This window comes from Geotrypetes seraphini, chromosome 6, assembly GCF_902459505.1.
Source record: "Geotrypetes seraphini chromosome 6, aGeoSer1.1, whole genome shotgun sequence".
Taxonomy (NCBI): Eukaryota; Metazoa; Chordata; class Amphibia; order Gymnophiona; family Dermophiidae; genus Geotrypetes; species Geotrypetes seraphini.
Genome location: NC_047089.1, coordinates 98,002,058 through 98,018,956, shown reverse-complemented (window position 1 = coordinate 98,018,956; position 16,899 = coordinate 98,002,058). Strand labels below are relative to the sequence as shown.

Here is a 16,899-nt window from a genome sequence, read left to right as displayed (position 1 = left end):
CCCTGGATATTTCTCTCTCTCTCTCTCCTCCCTTTGCAGCAAGAGAGGGAATGAGAGAGAGAGAGAGAGATGGTGGACAGTGAAAGAGAGGGAGACGTTGCATATAGGGGTGGAGGAGAGAGGAAGAAATGCTATGCAGGGGTGGGGAGGGAAAAATGAGTTTGCTTTGTGTAGTTTAATTTTGTGATTACCATTATGTATTAATAAGATTATATTGTGTGTACATTATCTGAAAGATGAATGGAAGAAATGGCATTTACAAGTTATAATAATAATAATAACTTTATTTTTTCTATACCGCCATAATCTTCTGACTTCTAGGCGGTTTACAGTGAAGAGAGCTGTACAATCGGCGAATTACAGGGTAAGAATAGGTAGGATTTCACTGAGTAGTCAGTGATTACAGGTACAAATAGGTTACAGTATAATCTTAACATGTTACATCGAAGGGGCTGGATGGTCAGCGAATTACAGAATACAAATGGTGAGGAAGACACTGAACAGTCAAGTGAAGAACAGAATACCGTTAGTGAAGAAGCGTAATATCAGCATGAAAAGAAAAGCTTTAAAAAAGGGGGGGAGGGGGCTTTGTCTGGCTAGGAAATAAATCTATTGAACACTTCTCCCTCCATATTTGCAGTGGTTAGGGGCGGAACAGACCCACAAATATGGAAAAACCGCAAATAACTTTTTATACGTTTGCGGGTTTTTTGGTAACAGCCACCGTTAATAGTATTGAAATTGCGAATAACAAAAATACAGCTTCTTTCATCCCGAAGACCTGAGGCCAGGGAGACAATGGAGAAATAATCGTCTTCTCGCTAATAAAGCACAAAGAAAAGTCCGCTTGGAAGAGAAGCAGGGGGAAGCCCGGTGAAGTAAATTCCCAGAGCGGAGACTGTGTGCGCGCGCTCTTTCACAATTCTAGGCAGCCGCAGCCTTCCTTCTTCAGAATTGGCATTATTATTGCTATTACTGCATTATATTTTCCTCACGGGACATAATAGATGACCCTTTGCTCCTCCCGTTTTATAAGTGCACAACTAGCTGCAGCGCTGCTTCTGTCTGCGCACTTTATTTTAATCAAAAAGGGCCCGAGGCAGAAGAGCTCACAAGAGCTTACTACGCTTTTTATTTAGTGTTTTGGGGTTGTTGTTTTTTTATTTGCAGTTTGGCGAAATCACCGCATACTTTTGTTTAAGCACATCTGAAGCTGGGAAGCGACAAAATTTTTTATCGGTACTGTACTTTATGTAATTTGGGGGGAGGAGGCAGCATGCCAAAAATCGCGAATAAGCGAAACTGCGAGTGCTGAAACCGCGAATATGGAGGGAGAAGTGTACTATTATTAAGGGAGGCAGAGTCAGGCAGAGCTTGGAAGGTTATTGGGCGCATGAACGACTACTTCGGAAAATTGCGAGCCATGGAATCGAGGGTGAAATACGTGGATTAAAAACTGGCTGGAGCATAGGAAACAGAGTGGGGGTAAATGGACAATACTCGGACTGGAAGAGCAAGTGCTGCAGGGCTCAGTGCTTGGACCCATGCTCTTCAACATCTTTATAAATGATCTGGACATAGGTATAATGAGCGAGGTGATTAAATTTGCAGGCGATACGAAGTTATTCAGAGTAGTGAAGACACAGGGGGACTGCGAAGATCTGCAACGTGACATAATCAGGCTCGAGGAATGGGCATCTACATGGCAGATGAGGTTCAACGTGGACAAGTGTAAAGTGATGCATGTTGGTAACAAAAATCTCATGCATGAATACAGGATGGTACTTGGAGAGACCTCCCCAGAAAGGGACTTGGGAGTTCTGATCGGCAAGTCGATGAAGCCGTCCACGCAATGTGTTGCAGCGGCGAAAAGGGCAAACAAAATGCTAAGAATGATAAAGAAGGGGATCACAAATAGATCAGAGAAGGTTATCATGCCGCTGTACCGGGCCATAGTGTGCCCTCACCTGGAGTACTGCGTCCAGCACTGGTCACCGTACATGAAGAAGGACACGGTACTACTCGAAAGGGTCCAGAGAAGAGCAACTAAGATGGTTAATGGGTTGGAGGAGCTGCCGTACAGCAAAAGATTAGAGAAACTGGGCCTCTTCTCCCTTGAACAGAGGAGATTGAGAGGGGACATGATCGAAACATTAAAGGTAATAACAATAATAACAGTTTATATACCGCAGGACCGTGAAGTTCTATACAGTTTACAATGATTAGAAAGATGCTACAGATTGAGTGGAACTTACATAGTTGGAGATTGGTGGCTAACAGTTTAAGATATCAGTTGTTATGGGAGAGATTGAGATGGGAGATTGAGATGGGTGAGATTGTGCAGATCAGCTACCTAGGTACTTCAAGAACAGGTATGTTTTTAGGTGTTTCCTGAATTCACCATAGTTATTTGCGTGCGTAATTAGTTTTTCCAGGTCTTTACCCATAATGCTGCTTGATAAGAGAGAAGATGTTGATGGTGTCTTTTAAATTTACATCCTCTAACCGGTGGGGAGACGAACTTCAGGTGTGCGCTTCTTTTATGTCTATTGGTTGAGAAGGTGAAGAGGTCAGTTATATATTTAGGGGCTAAACCGGATAGTACCTTAAAGCAAAAGCATCCCAGCTTGAACTTCGTAAGTGCCTCCATCAGCAACCAGTGCAGGAGTCGGTAGGAAGGGGTTATGTGATTGGACTTTTTCAACCCAAAGATCAACCTGACTGCCGCATTCTGCACCAGCTGTAGTCTCTGCATGTTCCTCTGGGAGATTGCCAGATGGGCGATATTGCAGTAATCGAGATGGCTTAGTATTAGGGATTGTACCAGAATTCTGAATGATGAAGCGTCGAAGTATGCTGTAACGGACCTAAGTTTCCAGAGAGTAAAAAAAAACCCTTTCTGACTAGGGAGTTCACTTGGTCTTTCATAGTTAGGCCTTGGCCCAGTATTACTCTTAGAACCTTCATTGTAAGTTGAATAGGGTAGCTGAGTTTGTTGATGCTTAGTGGCGTTATAATGACAAGTGGGTGTGGCGAAACTATGAAGAATTTAGTTTTTTCTGAATTAAGCTTCAGTCTAAATTCGGTCATCCATTGTTCCATCAAGTTTAGTACCTCTGTTGCCATAGGGGTAGCTTCAGAGAGAGATGTAGCAAATGGGATAATGATTGTAAAGTCATCTGCGTAACTATAATTTTATACCCCGATGGGCCAGCTGCGTGCCTAGTGATGACATGTAAACATTGAAGAGCAGTGGGGATAATGGAGACCCCTGTGGAACGCCAGATGGGTTTCTCCAGGTATTAGAGAGATTGTAATTGAAACGTACGTGATAGGTGCAGGCCATAAGGAAACCTCGGAACCAGTTGAGTACCTCTCCTCTGATGCCAATTGCGTCTAAGCATTGTAGCAATTTCTCATGATCCACCAAGTCAAAGGCTAAACTCATGTCAAATTGTATGATCAGGGCATTATGGCCCTTACTAAATAAGGAGTGTAAGTTATCCAGGATCGCCGCTATTACTGTCTCGGTGCTGAACAAAGGTCTGAAACTAGATTGGGTTTCATGTAAAAGAGAGAACTGATCAAGGTAGTCCATCAATTGGGTATGTACCAGTCCTTCCAAGATTTTTACGAAGAGTGGAATGGATGTTACTGGTCTATTGTTGGTTACTGATGCTAAAGATTGTTTGCGATTTTTTTGAATTGGGGTGATTATAATGTGACCGTTAGGAATTTTCCACTTTTAAAATTATCAGTTAGTTTAAAAGTCTAATGGGGCTGCTTTCATAATATCAGGGGGACAGGGATCCAGAATGCAGTGTGATATAGTGTACTTGTATAGTTTGATGTATTTATTCCATTCTGGATCTTGAAAGGAGTTCCAAATCATATCCACAGGTATTTCATTTCCTTGTATGTTGGCTGTTTGTTGTGTACCTATTTGTTGTGTACCTATGTTTGTCGAACAATTGTTTCTTAGGTTTATAATTCTTGAATCAAAATGCTTTGCTAAATCATTTGCTGAAGGTAGCTTAATATTATGCATGGATTGAGTGTGACGTGTGGTGTCAAATAAATTCTTTTGTGTTGATTCCTTTCGAGCTGGTATTGGATGTGTTAATTTTGGATGAATAAAATGCTTTACGTTTTTCTTTTATCAATTGTTTGTAGCTCTTTATGTTGGATCTCCAATTGTTCCGGTCTGATATTTTTCCAGTTTTTTTCCAGATCCTTTCTAGTCGTCTTACTAATTGTTTCATTTTTAATAGTTTAGAGTCGAACCATTTATTATATTTATATGAGCAGTTTTTTTTGTTTCGTTTAGGGGCAATTTTGTCTAAAATGGATGTGCTTGTTTTCGTCCAATGATCCCAGTGTTAGGTGTAGATACTTTTTTAGGTGATAATTCTGTTGAATAAGGCAGTTTTTATGGCTTTTCTAAAGGCATTATATGTAGGTCTTGCTCCATTTATGTAGCTGTCTAACCAGTGTTGTTTGTTTGCTTGGTACATGAAAGTTCTATCCAGGAAGGTTTTGTATTTGCAGCCGGTAATGCTTGGGTATGCAAATAGGTTGCTGTTTCTGGTTTGTCTCGTAGGGCTGTATAGAATGAAGTGAGGTAGCAGATATGTAGGAGCTAGTCCCCAAACCAGCTTGAAACATATGCAAGAGAACTTGAAAATTATTTGTGCATCCATTGGTAGCCAGTGAAGCAGTCTGTAGTAGGGGCTAACATGGTCGCTCTTTTTTAATCCAAATATCAAACGGACCGCTGTGTTTTGGACAATCCTAAGTTTCCTTACAGTTTTTATGTACCCATATAAACAAAATTGCAGAAGTCCGGTGTTGAAAGCACTAGTGATTGCACTAGTAATCTAAATGATAGAGGATCGAAATATTTTTTGATGGACCTTAATTTCCACAGTGTCAGGAAACATTTTTTTTTTCCCCAACACGGGGGGCGTTGGGAGGCGGAGCTGGTCTCCCACGCCGGCCCGGCCTCTCTCTCCTGCCGCGAGAAGCCGAGTTTCTGTTGGGGCAGCTCCCGATATCAGTGGACTGAAAGGGATAGATGTGGTAGATAAGGACAGGTTGTTCATCTTCTTCAAGGTAGGGAGAATGAGAGGTTGGGAGAACAAGAGGGCACTCTCTAAAGTTGAAAGGGCATAGATTCCGTACAAACGTAAGGAAGTTCTTCTTCACCCAGAGTGGTAGAAAACTGGAACGCTCTTCTGGAGTCTGTCATAGGGAAAAACACCCTCCAGGGATTCAAGACAAAGTTAGACAAGTTCCTGCTGAACAAGGACATAAGCTTATAGGGCTAGTCTCACTTAGGGTGCTGGTCTTTGACCAGAGGGCTGCCGCGTGAGCGGACTGCTGGGCATGATGGACCACTGGTTTGACCCATCAGTGGCAATTCTTATGTTCTTACATTCTGCTTGGTTGAGAACTATGATATGCTGCTGTAATTGAAAAAGCCCTGATGTAGAGGCTAATTGTGCCGCGAAACGCTGACCACATCAGTTCTTAAGCAGAGTGGCCGCAATGAATACCGTATTTTCACTCATATACCGCGCACCCGGGTTTAGCGCGCGGGGAACTGTAATTTATGTAAATAAATTTTTATATATCGCGCACACCTGTATACCGCGCATGCCGCCCCGACTCTCCCGTCGCTGCCCAACTCTCCTTTCGCCCGCCCCGACTCTCCTCTGGCCAGCCCGACTCTCCTTTAGCCCGCCCCGACTCTCCTCTGGCCAGCCCGACTCTCCTTTAGCCCGTCCCGACTCTCCTCTGGCCAGCCCACTCTCCTTTAGCCTGCCCCGACTCTCCTCTCCCCCTTGAAGTCCTGTCCCCACCTTGAAAGCCTGATGCCCCCCTCGATGTCCGATTCACCCCCCCCCCCCCCCGCAGGACCGCTCGCACCCGCACCCCGAAGGACCGCTCGCGCTGGAACACGCACCCGCACCCCCACCCCGAAGGACCGCTCGCACCCCCACAGCCTCCCCCCCCATCATGTAGAAGTTTCCTACCGTCGTCCTGCTGCTTCCTCTGCCGGCGGTCCTGCCCCTTCTCTTAGCCCTGCGTCTACGCTGCTTCCTCTTCCGGCGGTCCCGCCAAAGGGCGGGACCGCCGGAAGAGGAAGCAGCGTAGACGCAGGGCTAAGAGAAGGGGCAGGACCGCCGGCAGAGGAAGCAGCAGGACGACGGTAGGAAACTTCTACATGATGGGGGGGTGGGGAGGATGTGGAGGTGCGAGCGGTCCTTCGGGGTGGGGGTGCGGGTGCGTGTTCCAGCGCGAGCGGTCCTTCGGGGTGCGGGTGCGAGCCGTCCTGCGGGGGGGGGGGTTGAATCGGACGTCGGGGGGGAACTATGTAAAAAAAAAAAGGGGATAACGCGCTCACGCATATAACGCGCATGGTTATACACGGTTTGTAAAATCGTGTATAACGCGCGCGTTATATGTGTGAAAATACGGTAATTTGAAAGTAATGATTGCAGAAGAGACAGTAATGTTTTGCTTGCCCTTTGAATTGAAAGTGGAGAATGGGAATGGCCCCAAAAAGGGAGCCCAAGGAGGCCTCAACGATGAGACAATCAAGGCACAACAAAGGAGTCGTGAGGATGAGATGTCAATAATTCAGCCACAGGTGTAAAGTTCAAAGTTCTCTTTACACTGCGAGAACTCGAAGACTCGATAAGTCACTGACGGTGTTTTAGCATCTATGCCTTTGCCAAGAGTCTGTTGAGCCGTGACAAGTTAAAAACAATAATAAAAATATGAAGCACATAATGTAAACTAATATAAAACACACAATATAAACTAATAAAAATAATATGAATTATATAATATAATATAATAAAATCATAACTAATAAAATCACATCAAGCAAAAAAGTGGACCCTAGCATCTGGTAACTGATTTGGGTTATTCTTCAAAATGTGCATCACTATGCATTTGTCCATATTAGATTTCTTCTGCCACTTGGATGCCCAGTCTTCCAATTTCCTAAGGTCTGCCTGCAATTTTTCATGAGCTGCATACATTTTAACAACTTGGAACAGTTTGGGCCCTCTTTTATTAAGGTGCGCTAATCGATTTAGTCTATGGATGCGTTGGCGTTTAGCGTGTGCTAATTCGATTAGTTTGCGCTAATCGGTTAGCACACCATAGTAAAAGAGGGGGTTAGTGTTATTTGCAAATTTAATCACCTCACTCGTCATTCCAATTTCCAGATCTTTTATAAATAAATAGCACCAGTCCTAGTACAGATCCCTGCGTCACTCCATTGTTTACTCTCCTCCATTGAGAAAAATTACCATTTAACCCTACCCTCTGTATCTGATAACCAATTCCAATTCCTATTCCACAACTAAACTTTGTCACCTATCCTGTCTGTTACTCTTTAATTTTCTCAGGAAGAATTTTGTCAAAAGCTTCCTGAAAATCTAGATATACATCAACTATTTGTAATTCTCAAACAACTAGAAACTGCAGTTATCCCAGGACAAGCAGGCATGATATTCTCACATGTGGGTGACGTCATCTACGGAGCCCCAGCGCGGACAGCTTTTCAAGCAAACTTGATTGAAGTTTCAAGTTTGCTACACTGCACCACGCATGTGCATGCCTTCTTGCCCACTAGAGGGCGCATCCCCACCTCGTGGTCCTCAGTTCAGTTTTTTCCGCGGAGCCAGAAGCCCTGTGGAAATTGTGCTCTTCGAATTTAGCCTTCTGACACCGCGGCTGTGTGTTATTTCATGGTCGCTGTGCTTAAATTGCTTTTCTTTCTTTCTTTTCTTTCAGTTTTCGTCGAAAAAAAAACCAATTTTTGGTTCGGCTCCGGGGGCTCCCGGTAGCCGCGGCCGCGGGACCTCGTTCGTTCCCGGCCGGGTTTTGTGTCCATGTCCCGTCCCTTGACGGGCTTTAAAAAGTGCACCCGGTGCGATCGGTTGCTCTCAATTACCGATCCTCACCGGTGGTGCTTGGTCTGTTTGGGCCCTGAGCACCCTACCGAATCCTGTGACAGGTGTTCAACTTTTCAGTCTAGAGCTCTCCGCCGACGCCGTGCCCGGATGGCGGAGCTCTTCTCTGCGGACCCTGCAGCGGGGAAGGCCTCAACGTTGGCCTCGGCTTCGGCCTCGACCTCGGCCTCCGGTCCCCCGACCTCGCCTCGACCCTCGACTTCATCCAAGCCTGCTGCCTCGACCAAGCCTGCTTCGGGTAAGTCCTCGCTTCCATCCTCGACTCCAGGGTCAACGAAGAAGCCATCCTCGGGCTCCTCGACTGCGGGTGGGTCGTCCTCTGCCCCACCCAGAGTTGCAAAGCCCAGTGCCCCGAGGGAATACTCGAGACCGAGGTCGCCCTCCAGGGAGCACTCCTCGGCCCCGGACCTGCCTGCCATGATGGGGGTTCTGGTCTTCCAGGACTTGCTCCGAGCGCTGATTGCCTCGGAGCTGTCCGGGGCCCTCGCGCACCTGCAGCAGGCTTCGGCCTCGACTGCCCCGGCCTCGACTGCCCCGGCGTCGGCGGCCTCGGTCTCGGTGCCTTCGGGTTTGGACCCCGGGGGTCGGCCGTCCTTGAACCCGACCTTGCCCTCGACCTCGACCTCGGTCGACCAGCCTGAGAGGAGTGTCAGGCCTCGGGACAAGGTGCGTCGGGTTCGGAGGATCTCTTCCACGTCCTCTTCATCGAGGTCCTCCCGGGGCTCCTCGCCCTCGGGTCGGCCTCGAACGAGGCGTCGGCCGAGGAAACCTAAGCGTTCTCGCGCTTCCCCTCGGAGACGCGGTCGTTCCTCGCCGACCGGGGGTGAGACATTACATGTCTCGGAGCTCCGCCTTGACAATCCGAGGCTCTTCCGCACCCCTGGGGGAAGGGGTTCGAGAGAATCCTCGCCGAGACGGAGGGGAAGGACCTCGGTCCCTCATACCCCGGGGACTTCCCCCAAGGGCTCCTCGGGGCATAGGCGGTCCCCGACCCCTTCAAGGTCCCTCGGCACAGCCTCCTGGGGATCGGGGTCTGGTAGGGAGCCTAGGTATTCCCGCGAGGCCTCCCCCTCTTTCTTTGCGGCTCGGATCTCGCGTACTCCTTCCCCGCCGGCTAGGCCCTCGTCCTTCTCGAAATTTGTCCAGGATATGGCGCGGGCCTTGGACCTGGACCTGCTTGCTGGGTCTCAGTATACGAAGGAGTTTTTGGAGAAACAAGATCTGCCCACTCCCCCGAGAGAAACTCCTCGTCTGCCTCTCAGTAAGGTCCTCCACCAGACCTTCCTGAGAAATTTAGACTCCCCTCTTACAGTCACAGCGGTGCCTTCTAAGATGGAGTCCAAGTACCGGACCATACCATGGAAGGGCTTCGATAAGGCACAACTGTCCCACCAGTCGTTGCTGGTGGAGTCGGCGCTGAAAAAGTCGCAACCCACTAAGGTTTCGGCGGTGGTCCCGCCCGGACGGGAGGGGCGGACCCTGGACAAGTTTGGTCGTCGCCTCTATTCTAACTCATTGATGGCTACCAGGGTCCTTAATTATGCCTTTACATTCTCCTCTTATCTTCGGAGCATGGTCAAGGACTTGCCCCGTTATCAAGGAGTCATGCCGGATTCCCACAAGGAGGGTTTTGCCACGTTCATGTCCAACTTATCCCAGCTGCGTCTGTACTTGTTTCACGCTGTCTACGACGCATTTGAACTGGCCTCCAGGGTATCCACCTTTGCTGTGGCGATGCGCAGGCTCGCCTGGTTACGTACCCTGGACATGGACCCGAACTTGCAGGAACGTCTGGCCAATCTACCCTGTGTTGGCTCTGAGTTATTTGATGAGTCCCTGGAGGCGGCGACCAAACGTCTGTCGGAACAGGAGCGCTCCCTTGCCTCCTTGGTCCGTCCTAAACCTCGGGCCCCGCCGCAAAAGCCATTCCGACCTCCCCCGAGGAGATACCCCCCAGAAGTCCACGCCGGCCTTCTCGAGACCTCTGCCCCAGCGCCCCCCGCAACAAGGCAGGGGAGTCCAACCAAAACCTCAGGCGCAGGGGGCGTCTAAGCCAGCGCCGTCTTTTTGACGTGATGCGCGGATGGGGGCGGGCCCCTTCCGCACTCTCGCCGAACCCCCTTCCGATCGGGGGTCGGCTCCGGGCCTTTTATGCGGCCTGGACGGGAATCACATCAGATGCTCGGGTGCTTCGGATTATCTCCGAGGGCTACTCGCTCAATTTCTCAGCCACGCCGCCAGAACATCCGCCGGGGGCTTACCCATTCAGTCAGGTCCAACTTCCTCTTCTTCTCGCGGAAGCGAGGGCCTTGTTTAGCCTTCGGGCGGTGGAACCTGTACCCCCCGACCAACGAGGGCGAGGGTTTTACTCCCGTTACTTTCTGGTCCCAAAGAAGACCGGGGACTTACGCCCCATTTTGGACCTCCGGAAGCTCAACAAGTTCCTGGTCCGGGAGAAGTTCCGTATGTTGTCGCTTCCGGTGTTGTATCCTCTTTTGGAGGAAGGAGATTGGATGTGCTCCCTAGATTTGAAGGAAGCGTATACTCATGTTCCGGTGCATCCCGCCTTCCGCAAATTCTTACGGTTTCAGGTGGGGGAGTTGCACCTTCAATATCGGGTCCTCCCCTTCGGACTGGCTTCATCCCCGCGAGTCTTCACGAAGTGTATGGTGGTGGTCGCTGCAGCCCTGAGATCTCGGGGGCTACAGGTCTTTCCCTACCTGGACGATTGGCTGATCAAGGCGTCGACCAGGGAGGGGGTTATCTCAGCGACCCAACAGACTATCATCTTCCTTCAACGTCTGGGGTTCGAAGTGAACTTTCCCAAGTCTCAATTGTCCCCGACTCAATCCCTCCAGTTTATCGGAGCCGTGCTGGACACGGTGCGTCTTCGTTCATTCCTCCCCCCTCCTCGGTTGGAGGCCCTGCTTCGATTGAGTCGCCAGGTTTCGCTGATGCCCATGGTGTTGGCTCAGCGCATGATGGTTCTTCTGGGACACATGGCATCGACGGTCCACGTCACTCCGTTCGCCCGCTTGTATCTGAGGCTTCCTCAGTGGACCTTGGCCTCGCAGTGGCGTCAGGATCGCGACCCACTCTCTTGTCCGATAACGGTGACTCCTTCTTTCAGATGCTCGCTCCGTTGGTGGACCAACTCTTCCAATCTTTCCGGGGGTTTGCTCTTTCTCGTTCCTCCGCATCGCAAGGTCCTGACCACGGACTCCTCGGAGTACGTGTGGGGGGCTCATCTCGACGGTCTGTGGACTCAGGGTCTATGGTCGGCAGAGGACCGTCTTTGTCACATCAATGTGTTGGAGCTTCGGGCCATCTTTCTAGCGGCTCGAGCGTTCTGCCACTTGTTACACAATCAGGTAGTCCTCGTGCAGACGGACAACCAGGTGGCAATGTATTATGTGAACAAGCAAGGAGGAACGGGCTCTTGGTCCCTGTGCCGGGAAGCCCTGCGCCTTTGGGAATGGGCGGTCTCCCAGAACATCTTCCTACGGGCGGTTTACATTCAGGGAGAGAGGAACTGTCTGGCAGACAAACTCAGTCGTCTTCTCCAGCTGCACGAGTGGTCGTTGAACTCCCGGGTTCTGCGCAAGGTCTTCGAACGCTGGGGGACTCCTCAGGTGGATCTGTTTGCCTCCCCGGAGACTCGCAAACTGCTCCTCTATTGTTCTTGGATGTTATCCCCGGATCGTCTCGAGGCCGACGCCTTTCTTCTCGACTGGGGAGGGAGGTTCCTTTATGCGTTCCCTCCTTTTCCTCTAATCTTGAGAACGTTGGTGCATCTCAAATCGACCAGAGCCACTATGATTCTCATTGCGCCTCGTTGGCCCAGACAGCACTGGTTCTCCCTGCTCCTTCAACTCAGTGTCAGGGAACCTCTGCTTCTGCTGGTTTTTCCCTCTCTGCTGTCTCAGAGTCGGGGTTCGCTGTTACATCCCAATCTGGAGTCTTTGCATCTGACCGCTTGGTTCCTTTCCCCTTGACTTCGATTCCTGTTTCTCAGTCGGTGAGGGAGATTTTGGAAGCCTCGCGCAAAGTCTCGACTAGGCTTTGTTATTCCCAGAAGTGGACCAGATTTTCATCCTGGTGTTCCTCTAACCATCTGGACCCGAGTTCAGTTCCAGTGTCTTCGGTGTTGGAATATTTGCTGCATCTGTCTAAGTCTGGACTGAAGACGACTTCCATTCGGGTGCATCTCAGTGCCATTGCGGCGTTCCATCGGCATCTCGAGGGTCGGTCTCTCTCTCTTCATCCTCTGGTGACTCATTTCATGAGGGGTCTCGTGAATGTTCACCCTCCTCTGAAACCTCCTCCTGTAGTTTGGGATCTTAATGTGGTCTTAGCTCAACTCATGAAGCCTCCTTTTGAGCCTATCGACAAATCTCACCTTAAGTTTCTCACTTGGAAGGTGGTCTTTTTGCTTGCGCTCACGTCCGCTCGTCGGATTAGTGAGCTGCAGGCTTTGGTTGCGGATCCACCTTTTACTGTGTTTCATCATGACAAGGTGGTTCTTCGCACCCATCCTAAATTTTTGCCTAAGGTTGTGTCTGATTTCCACCTCGATCAGTCCATTGTTCTTCCGGTGTTCTTCCCGAAGCCCCACTCTCATCCTGGTGAGGCGGCGCTTCACACGCTTGACTGTAAGAGGGCGTTGGCCTTTTATCTCCAACGTACCAAGTCTCATCGGAAGGTTCCTCAATTGTTTTTGTCCTTTGATCCTAATAGGTTGGGACATCCTGTTTCCAAGCGCACCTTGTCCAACTGGTTAGCTGCTTGTATTTCCTTTTGCTACGCTCAGGCTGGTCTCACGCTCCATGGTCGAGTCACAGGGCATAAGGTCCGGGCTATGGCAGCTTCTGTTGCTTTCCTCCGGTCTACTCCTGTGGAGGACATATGTAAAGCTGCCACTTGGTCTTCGGTTCATACGTTCACCTCCCACTATTGCCTGGACACTTTGTCCAGAAGCGACGGCCGATTTGGCCAGTCGGTGTTACGTAACCTGTTTTCCTAAATTGCCATCCTCCCACCTACCCTTTTTTGGTTAGCTTGGAGGTCACCCACATGTGAGAATATCATGCCTGCTTGTCCTGGGATAAAGCACAGTTACTTACCGTAACAGGTGTTATCCAGGGACAGCAGGCATATATTCTCACAACCCGCCCTCCTCCCCGGGGATGGCTTCTTTGCTGGTTATGGAACTGAGGACCACGAGGTGGGGATGCGCCCTCTAGTGGGCAAGAAGGCATGCACATGCGTGGTGTAGTGTAGCAAACTTGAAACTTCAATCAAGTTTGCTTGAAAAGCTGTCCGCGCTGGGGCTCCGTAGATGACGTCACCCACATGTGAGAATATATGCCTGCTGTCCCTGGATAACACCTGTTACGGTAAGTAACTGTGCTTTATCCAGCATCCACCAAGCCCCATGGGTGCTGGTTAACTGAGTTTACTGTATTTTCATTATGGTGTTCAGACACCCTGTACAGTGTCATATTTACCACCAGAGCACAAAATGTTTAATCAAGTTTGTTCCTTTAAATTCTTTGTATACTGAACGTGAATAGGAACATATAAAATGATATATCAATAATAAGAACATTTTCTTTTTATTTATTGTAGGTGGAACAGGTGAAAATGAATGTATAATTAGCCATCCAATCAGGAAACATCTTCGCAAGACAAGGCTTGAACTCCTTCACAAAGAATATGAGGTAATATTTTGGAACATTTTGTAAAAGGTAGTATATTTAAGCAAGAATTTTAGAAACATTGTTTTTCCCTCTTTCTACTGTATATACTCAAATATAAACTGAGATTTTTGGGCTAAAGAAATGGCCCAAAAATGGGAGGTTTTGGTTTATATTCAGGTCAGTGCTGACCCACCCCCCCCCTCCCAAGCCAGTTGCAGGCCTCTGCCAAGCCTACCGTGAGACCTGGTGGTCCTGCGGCCATGATTCACTTCTGGACCACCAGGTATGCTAAAGGTACGTAGGGGAGGTGGGAGGAAGGTTAAAAAAATCTTAGAATCGGCTGAGATAGGAGGCGGGAGGGATTCCTCCTCTCCCGGCCATCGCTGGACCACCAGGTTTCATGGCAGGCCTGGTGGAGGCCCTCAAGTCATCGGTGGGTTGGGGGGGTCAGGGTACAGAGCCTGGCAGGGAGGGAGTGGGCTGGGTGCAGAGACTGGCAGGACAGGGGAGGGAGTGAGTGTGGGGACTGGATGCAGAGCATAGCAGAACTGCAAGGGAGGGAAAACAGGGTTGTAGAGCCTGGCAGAACAAGGCCAAGGCACTGCACTTGAATTTTAACCCCCCGGTTTATATTTAAGTCAATATTTTTCCCTTCTGTTTTTTTGTGGAAAAGGTTACCTCGGTTTATATTTGGGTATGTTTATATTCGAGTATATATGGTACTTCTATAGTCTGTCTCATAGTTTTGCAACTTGTCAGTAAGTTGTGACAAATTTATAGGATATTCACATTCATCATTCTGTTACATCTCCTCAGGAGTCTGTACTTTAGGTATTCAATCCAAACCTGCAAACCGGGTCTTGCAGAAGTGTGATACAGCTTTCAGTACTTCATAAGAACATAAGAAGTGCCTCTGCTGGGTCAGACCAGGGGTCCATCGTGCCCAGCAGGTGACTCACGCGGCGGCCCAACAGGTCCAGGACCTGTGTATTAGTCCTTTATCTATACCCCTCTATCCCCTTTTCCTTCAGAAAATTGTCCAATCCCTTCTTGAACCCTAATACCGTACTCTGTCCTATCACGCCCTCTGGAAGCTTATTCCAGGTGTCCACCACCTGCTGGGTGAAGAAAAACTTCCTAGCATTGATTTTGAATCTGTCCCCTTTCAGCTTTTCCAAATGCCCTCTCGTTCTTGTAGTTTTCGAAAGTTCGAAGAATCTGTCCCTCACCACTTTCTCTATGCCTTTCATGATCTTGTAAGTCTCTATCATATCCCCTCTAATCCTCCTCTTCTCCAGGGAAAAGAGCCCCAGTTTCTCCAGTCTCTCAGTGTATGAAAGGTTTTCCATACCTTTTGTCAAACACGTCGCTCTCTTCTGAACCCTCTCGAGTATCGCCATATCCTTCTTAAGATATGGCGACCAATATTGGACACAGTACTCCAGATGCGGACGCACCATCGCCCGATACAACGGCAGGATACCTTCTTTCGTTCTGGTTGTTATACCCTTCTTGATTATACCTAGCATTCTATTCGCTCTCTTAGCGGCCGCTGCACAGTGTGCATTCATTGTCTTGTCCACTATTACCCCCAAGTCCCTTTCTTGGGTTCTCTTAGTCAATAACATCCCTCCCATCGTATAGCTGTACCTTGGGTTTCTGCTTCCCACATGCAATACTTTACTTATCCCAGGACAAGCAGGCAGATATTCTTGACTGATGGGTGACGGCACCGACGGAGCCCCGGTACGGACAATTTTAGAGTGATTGCACTCTAAGAACTTGGAAAGTTCTAGCAGGCCACACCGCGCACGCGCGAGTGCCTTCCCGCCCGACAGAGGCGCGCGGTCCCCAGTTTCTTAGTTTCCGCGGAGCTAAGAAGACGCAACTTTCAACGGCTGTTGAAATTTTTTCTCATTCGCCTTCCCGCTCGCGTAAACCTTTTCGGAATTTGTATTCCCCTTTTTTCTTTTCTTATTTTATTAAAAAAAAAAAAAAAAAGAATTTTCTTTTTTTTTTCTTCTCTTTTTCGGGTTCGCCCCGGTGGGGCCTACTGCCACCATCGAGGCCTCGGCCTTCAATTTGGCAGAAGCCGTTTTCACGTTCATGCCCCCCCAACCCGGTTTTAAGAAGTGCCAGCGGTGCGCAAGGCCCATTTCCCTCACTGACCCGCACAACTGGTGCTTACAGTGCCTGGGTCGTGACCATCGGGTGTCCACCTGCACCCGCTGTGCCACTCTAAAAAAGAGAACGTTAAAAAACCGCCAGATCCAACAGCAACTTTTATTTGGTACCGAGATGTCGGATTCGGCGGCACCAGTCCCGAATTCGGGCCCGACGCAGTCGGCACCTACCTCATCGACGCCGCGCGACACTGTGCCGGCGTTGCATCCCTCAGGTAAGCCGGCTAAGAATCCTTCCCCGCTGGAGCGTCCTCCGGTCTCAGTGACAGTGAGCCCAATCCTGCCGACCTCGAGGCGCCCGCGGAAGCGCTCCGCTCCGATTGAGGTTAGCCCTTAGACCTCGGGTTCCTCTTCGGAGTGTAGAGCGGCACCAAAGGTACCGCAGAAGAAAAAAGCGGTACCGGTGCCTTCGCTGGACAAGCGAATTGCCACCGTCCTGCAAGTACAGCTCAAAGAGCAATTGCAACAGCTCCTGCCTGCTCTTCTGACACCGAGCCTTCCAGTCCCGGTCCGGTCTGAGCTACCGGTACCGGCAGTGGAGCAGCCTCTTTTATCGGTATCCACTTTGTCGGTACTGGTACATACAGCTTCCTCGGTGTCCATGCCAATTTTAGCGCCGGAACCGAGGTCTTTACACCAGGCGGTGCAAACTTCGGCACCGGCACACCCGATAACATCTCCCGGTACCGTTTCTCAGAGGTCTGGTAAGTCGACTCACAAAACTCGACACCTAGAACCCTCCACACCGGAGTCACGGGACCGTAGTTTTCAAGTGAGGGACCCTGATCTGTGGGGTGATTCAGAGGAGCCTTTCCTCTCTGAGGGAGAGTGTTTGTCAGGGGACGAGGATCCTTCTGGTTTAGATCCGTCCTCCAAACCTGATGCAACTTCTTTCACCTCTTTTCTCAAAGAGATGTGCGACTCTCTCTCTATTCCCTTGGAGGCTGAATCCAAAAAAATCCAAGGCATTTCTCGATGCACTGGACTTTGACCAGCCTCCAAGGGAATGCTTAAAATTGCCTCTCCATG

At 49.4% G+C, this 16,899-nt stretch overlaps 1 protein-coding gene across 6 annotated transcripts in view; it reads left to right on the top strand.

Annotated features, from left to right (window-relative positions):
• The window catches only part of OBI1 (ORC ubiquitin ligase 1), a 134,077-nt gene that overhangs the window by 50,862 nt on the left and 66,316 nt on the right, over positions 1–16,899 (top strand). For all 6 annotated transcript variants that reach the window (XM_033947441.1, XM_033947446.1, XM_033947445.1 and 3 more), the window contains one exon: positions 13,617–13,708. In XM_033947441.1, coding sequence (XP_033803332.1) covers positions 13,617–13,708 — 92 coding nt within the window. The remainder of the gene's footprint in view (positions 1–13,616; positions 13,709–16,899) is intronic.